The sequence below is a fragment of the Penaeus japonicus genome, unplaced genomic scaffold (assembly GCF_977035675.1).
Source record: "Penaeus japonicus unplaced genomic scaffold, GWHDUDI00000001_assembly GWHDUDI00000013, whole genome shotgun sequence".
NCBI classification, from domain to species: Eukaryota; Metazoa; Arthropoda; class Malacostraca; order Decapoda; family Penaeidae; genus Penaeus; species Penaeus japonicus.
This window is the reverse complement of record NW_028234415.1, coordinates 3,439,969-3,446,183: the sequence shown is the minus strand read 5'-3', so window position 1 is coordinate 3,446,183 and position 6,215 is coordinate 3,439,969. Positions and strand designations below refer to the sequence as shown.

Below are 6,215 nucleotides of genomic sequence, written 5' to 3'. Positions count from 1 at the left end.
TCTCTATCTCTTTCTTTCTTTTTTTCTCATTCTCTCTTTCTCTCTCTCTATCTATCTATCTATCTATCTATTATATATCTATCTCCTCTCTCCCTACCCCCCCCCCCACTCTCTCTCTCTCTCTCTCTCTCTCTCTCTCTGCCTATTCATGTGTATACAATGTATATAGTATGAATAAACATATCAAAATCAAAATCAAATCTCTCTCTCTCTCTCTCTCTCTCTCTCTCTCTCTCTCTCTCTCTCTCTCTCTCTCTCTCTCTCTCGAGTGTTATTTATTTGTTTATATATTTTCGTTAATCCTTGAAAGTGTGATTTATGTTGCAGGTTGTTGTTATTTTACGATGTATTTACCCGCCATGAACAAGGGCCTTCTGTTACTGTTACAAAGGGGGGGGGGGCTTCTTTTACTGTTACAAGGGGAGGGGGGGGGTGGCAAGGAAGTTATTGCGTATCGATTTTAGGTAATTTTGATTATGACTTGTTCTCATTGCAGCATGGCGTGAGTAAACCTATGAAATCTATTTTGGTCTGGAATGTTACATTTGCCATTGCAGTGTAGTACGTGTTTGGGCGTGTGTCAGATTTGAAGTATTAGGTAATTTGAACGGACGTTGACAGGACAGGAAGCGTGGAATGTACGTGCATTTGGGATTTCTATCTACTTTTTCTTTACCTTCGTTTATCGTCGGATGCTTGAGGGTGATGCATATTGATTTGATCGAGGAATATGCTTGTTTATTGAGTCATTTCTCTTCTCTAGGAGTCCATCGCACACACAAACACACGCCTTTTTGTCGCCACTCCCAACTGACCGGCTTAATTCTGTTGCAGGTGGCGTGTGTGCAGGCGCGCCCGCCATGGTTCCCGAGCCGCCCTCGCTGCTGTCATGAGGATGTCCTGCAGTGGTTGGGTGTCGGGTGGGGCGGCGCCCCCCATGGTACTGGCGCCACCCGACTCCCTTGCCTACCGTCGCTACCTCCGCTTCCTCCCCAGCCAGGAGTCTGAAGGGAAGTTCCTGGCGCTGGAGGGCGCGGAGGGCTTCGGGGTCGGGCCGCAGGGGCGGTTCTTCGAGCACAGGCGGCAGGGGGAAGCCGGGGACGGGCGCGAGGGAGTGCAATATCAGAACCCTAGAAACGGGAGCAGTGGGGCGGCAGAGATAGAAGGCGGGAAGCTCGTTGATAAGGTAGCGGATGTGAGTGTAAGCTCTCGGGTCCAGCAGTACACTGCTATGCTTCGTGCCCGACACAACGCACAATATAATACACCGCTTCAGACGTCTCGATCCTGCTCTAGCATTGTCTTTCGGAGTTCGCGTCGCAGCCTGTTCTCGCGCTCTGCCGAAGGACACGAGGACAGCGGCAAGGAGGGCCACGACGAGTCCGGATGTGAGAGCTCGCGCAACGGGTCCGTGGACTCAGGTGATGGGGAGCTCGCTTTCTCACCGAGGTACCGCTCCTTCTCCCTGCCATGGCCCAGTGACCCGACGTGGCGGTGGTCTAGCGATCCCAGCATAAACATCATGGCAGGGGTCCAGTCTTCCGCCCTCGGGTCCGTCGGGGGACGTCGGGCCAGCGATCAGCACAGCGCCTCCCTTGTCCGCCTCGACTCCGCCACCAGCGACGAGGGCTGTCCTCGCGACGGCTCCACGGGCCCGACGCCGCCACCCTCACCTGTGTTCCGTCTGTCGGCGGCGAACCACCTCATGGGACTCATCACGCCCTTCAAGTCCCTCTCCCCCGCCTCCTCCATGGGCTCTCACCTGGGCTCCGTGGAGGACCTGCCGCTGATGCGCTCCAGGTCACTCGGCCACGTCCCTGACCATTGGTCGCGCTCGCACTCGGCGGACAGCGCCGTCGAAGTGGAGGAGGAGTCGCTCATCGTCTCGCCCGCCCTATCGCCCGCTGTGCCACCTGCCGAGGCACCTGAGACGCTATCCGGTTACTTGGCAGGCGGCGAGCAGGTCAACGGCGCGCCGGAGGCGGAGGAGAGGGGCACGTGCGACGCCTGCAGCGACGACAGGAAACACGCAGCGACGGATAGCAGTCAGTGTAGTGATGGCAATTGCCCCGCGAACGAGGCCTGCGTACCCAATGGTGATATAGTGTTTGGTGAGAGTGATATTGGAAGTCACGCTTATTGTGATTTCAATAAAAATTGTGAGAAAGACGTGAGCGGCGCGCAGGAGAGCGCCGACGATTGCTTGAGAACAGTGGAGCTGCGAAAGAAATTGAATCAGAATGGGAATCGTCGCGAACGTCGCCACGGCGGCGTGAATGGCGAGGTGCTATTTCGTCATGCCCGCGCCTGCGGCGTCGTGCAAGGCACCGAGGAGCGGGAGGCGGCGTGCAAGAAAGTGCTGAGGACGCCGTCCGTGGTGATTAGCGACCACAGTGGAGACACCATCAGCCTCACTGTTGCCCTTGCGTCCAGCGACTTCTCCATCGATCAGCTGGGGAAGCTAGAGAAGCTGGAAAAGCTGGAAAAGCTGGAAAGGCTAGAAAGGCTGGAAAAGCTGGAGAAGCTGCATGAAGCGGCGAGCCCATCGCTGTCTGCGGGCGACGACTACGCCTCCCGGAAGGTGTCTAGCTGCTCCTCGTGCTCCAGCGTGAGCACCGTCGACATGACCACGCCCCTTACCACCATCAGCCTCGACAGCCTCATCGAGGTGCCCAACCGACGCATCTCCGACTGCTCTACGTGCAGCAACGTCACGGCCTCCGAGGACGAGGTGGAGCACGAACTGCCAAGGCCTCCCCCTCCGAGAAAGGTAAGCTCCTCTGACGTATCGAGTCTGCCTTCTTATCTATGGCCACGTGTTCCCGAGGCGACGGCTTCGTGTTCTCGTAGGTTTGAACTGGGATGAGGACACGGTGAATGGAATTGCCTTTTTTATTCGCTTTATGATGTTCTTTATTTACAAAGGTTGAGGTCGTAAGTGCTGAATATGTAAAGAGGGTTATTGAAGAAGTGTTCTAACCATTTCAATGTATGTTGAGATATTGCATACCGAAAAGAAAAGTAAATAAAAGGAAGAGGATACCCTGTTTATAGAGATAGTTTACCAACATTTCATCGTTTTTATTTTACCTCTTGCCATGCGCCGACATCGTAAAAATCCGATTCTGTAAATAAGTGGTCGTAAGTCAGCTGTCTCATCATTTTTTTATGGCTCAGCGAAGAGAGGAATGCGAGCAGTGAATGAAATATTCTTCATTTTATATCGGGGTTCATTGGTTCTGCTCCCATATAATGTGACCGTAAATGCTCTTTCTGTGAAGGGGTTAGGAGTGCGTATTATTTCTTATTATCATCACTTTTATTGTTTTTCCCGTTTTTGCTATAATAGTTATTGATGCATTAAATGTTGTTATTATTATTATTGTTGTTGTTGTTGTTGTTATCTTAAAAAAAAAAATACCGAGCAAAATAAGCAGAAGACACTTGTTCTGTCGATGTAATTGTGAAGTAAACCCAAATCTGAAGCAAATATTTTGAAGCACAGAGACACAATCTGAGCCACGCCAAGAGCTCTTATCAAGCACAGTGTCGCTTCGTCCTTCAGCTGAGCTACGCCGTTCGCAATGTCCCTTCGTTTCCTTCGTCGTTTTTTTTGCCCCACGTGTGAACTTGACACGAATTTACACGATTTTTTTCAAAGTAATGCATGTCTGGGAATCTGGCCTTGACTCGCCCTCAAGACGGGGATGGGGTGGGGGGGGGGGTTAAGGGGAAAGGCAGTCGCTTTTATCCGCACACGTAAATGGGTACACACACATTGCCGCACTTAAGCAGACACACTCACGTACGCACGCACCACACGCACACACACACATACATACACACTCACGCACGCACCACACACACGCACCACACACACGCACCACACACATGTGCCACACACACGCGCCTCACACACGCACCATGCACACACGCCCGCGCGCGCACACACTCTCAGACTCGTACCCACACTCACACATCCCCCCCCCCTCTCTCTCTCTCTCTCTCTCTCTCTCTCTCTCTCTCTCTCTCTCTCTCTCTCTCTCTCTCTCTCTCTCTCTCTCTCTCTCTCTCTCTCTCATTTCCTCTCTCTTCCTCACTCTTTCTCTCTTACTCTCTCTTTCTCACTCTCTCTCTGTCTGTTTGTCTGTCTCTCTCTCCTTCTCTCTCTCTCTCTCTCTCTCTCTCTCTCTCTCTCTCTCTCTCTCTCTCTCTCTCTCTCTTCTCTCTCTCTCCCTCTCTCTCTCCCTCCCTCTCTCTCTTCTCTCTCTCTCTCTTGTCTCTCTCTCCCTCTCTCTTTCTCTCTCTTTTTCTCTGTCTCTCTCTCTCTCTCTCCTCTCCTCTCCTCTCTCCCTCCCCCCCCCCCTCTCTCTCTCTCTCTCTCTCTCTCTCTCTCCTCTCTCCCTACCCCCCCCCCCTCTCTCTCTCTCTCTCTCTCTCTCTCTCTCTCTCTCTCTCTCTCTCTCTCTCTCTCTCTCTCTCTCTCTCTCTCTCTCTCTCTCTCTCTCTCTCTCTCTCTCTCTCTCTCTACGCACACTCCCACTACTTGACGTGACCTGACCCTGAGCCCTTCTTGAAATTAGCATAGTTTCCCGTCATCGCCCAGTACCCTGTAAATCATTTCACCGAAGTGACATTTTTTCTTCTTCTCCTGTTGATGTCACTCGGTTCATGACGTCATGTTACGACTTGCTCTGAGTTGCCTGAAAAAAAAAGAGTTAATTACATTAAATTAAAACCCTGTTGGGGAGGGAGAGCGAACCTGTGACGCAGTTGTTTAGGGTTGCGATGTCCTGTTCTAGGTGCGGGTCGGAAGAATTGGAGGAGGGGATAGAGAGGGGAGAGGGAGAGGGAGAGGGGAGAGAGGGGAGAGGGGAGAGGGAGAGGGAGAGGGGGAATGGGAAATGGGAGTGGGAATCGGAGAGGGGAGTGAGAATGGGGAATTGGAATGGGAGAGAGAGAGAGAGAGAGAGAGAGTAGGAATGAGAATGGGAGAGGGAGAGGGGATGGGAAATGGGAGTGGGAATCGGAGAGTTTGGAGGAAGGGAGGGGGAGTGGGAATGGGAGAGGGAGGAGGGAGGGAGGGAGGGGGAGGGGGAATGGGAGAGGGTGGAGGGAGGGAGGGGGAGGGGGAATAGGAGAGGGTGGAGGGAGGGGGAGGGGGAATGGGAAATGGGGGTGGGAATCGGAGAATTTGGAGGGAGGGAGGGGGAGTGGGAATGGGAGAGGGAGGAGGGAGGGAGGGGGAGTGGGAATAGGAGAGGGAGGAGGGAGGGAGGGAGGAAGGGAGGGAGGGGAGTGGGAATGGGAGAGGGAGGAGGGAGGGAGGGGGAGTGGGAATCGGAGAGGGGAGAGGGAGTGGGAATGGGTGAGGGGAGAGGGAGGGATGGAAGGAGGGGAGTGGGAATATGAATGAGAGTGGAAGAGGGAGGGGGGGAGAGTGGGAATGGCAAATGGGTGAGTGGACTGGGAATCGGAGAGGGGAGAGATAGGGTGTGGGAAAGGGTAAGAGAAAAGGAAGTGGGAATAGGAGAAGGGAGTGGAAGCAGGAATGGGAGCGGGAGAAAGACAGACAGACAGACAGACAGACAAACAGACAGACAGACAAACAGACAGGGAAGAGGAGAGCAAAGGCGATATCGAGAGCGAGAGTGAGCCGGCGGGCGCTGCGTCGAGAGAGACGGGCGAATGACTGGCGGGCTAACCTTGCTGCTTGTGCGAGAAAGCTGCTGTTAGATTCGGGCTAATGAGTTTTGCCGGCCGCCTCGAGAGGCTGTTGCGCCACCCACGGCCGCCGCCTCCACCGCCGCCTCCGCCTCCGCCGCCGCCGCCTTCTGCGACCTCCTTCGTGCTCGCTGTGTCGCTCTCTTCTCCGGATCGCCCTCCTCCTCCTACTCCTCTTACTCCTCTTACTCCTACTCCATCTCCTACTCCTACTCCTCTTACTCCTTCTCCTACTCCTCTTACTCCTTCTCCTCCTCCTCCTCCTCCTCCTCCTCCTCCTCCTCCTCCTCCTCCTCCTTCTCCTCTTACTCCTTCTCCTCCTCCTCCTCCTCCTCCTCCTCCTACTCCTCTTACTCCTACTCCTCTTACTCCTTCTCCTCCTCCTCCTCTCCCTCTCTTCCTCCTCCTCCTTTTCCACATCCCTCTCTTCCTACCATCCTCCACCTTCATCCCCATCTTTCTCCTCATTCTTCTCTTCATTGTTTTATTTT

The 6,215-nt window shown here is 53.8% G+C and overlaps 1 protein-coding gene across 1 annotated transcript in view; it reads left to right on the top strand.

The window, feature by feature from the left end:
- The window catches only part of LOC122243228 (uncharacterized), a 270,470-nt gene that overhangs the window by 23,945 nt on the left and 240,310 nt on the right, over window positions 1–6,215 (top strand). The window contains exon 2 of the mRNA XM_043000730.2: window positions 835–2,770. Within this exon, the coding sequence (XP_042856664.2) occupies window positions 890–2,770 (1,881 nt within the window). The 5' untranslated portion in view covers window positions 835–889. The remainder of the gene's footprint in view (window positions 1–834; window positions 2,771–6,215) is intronic.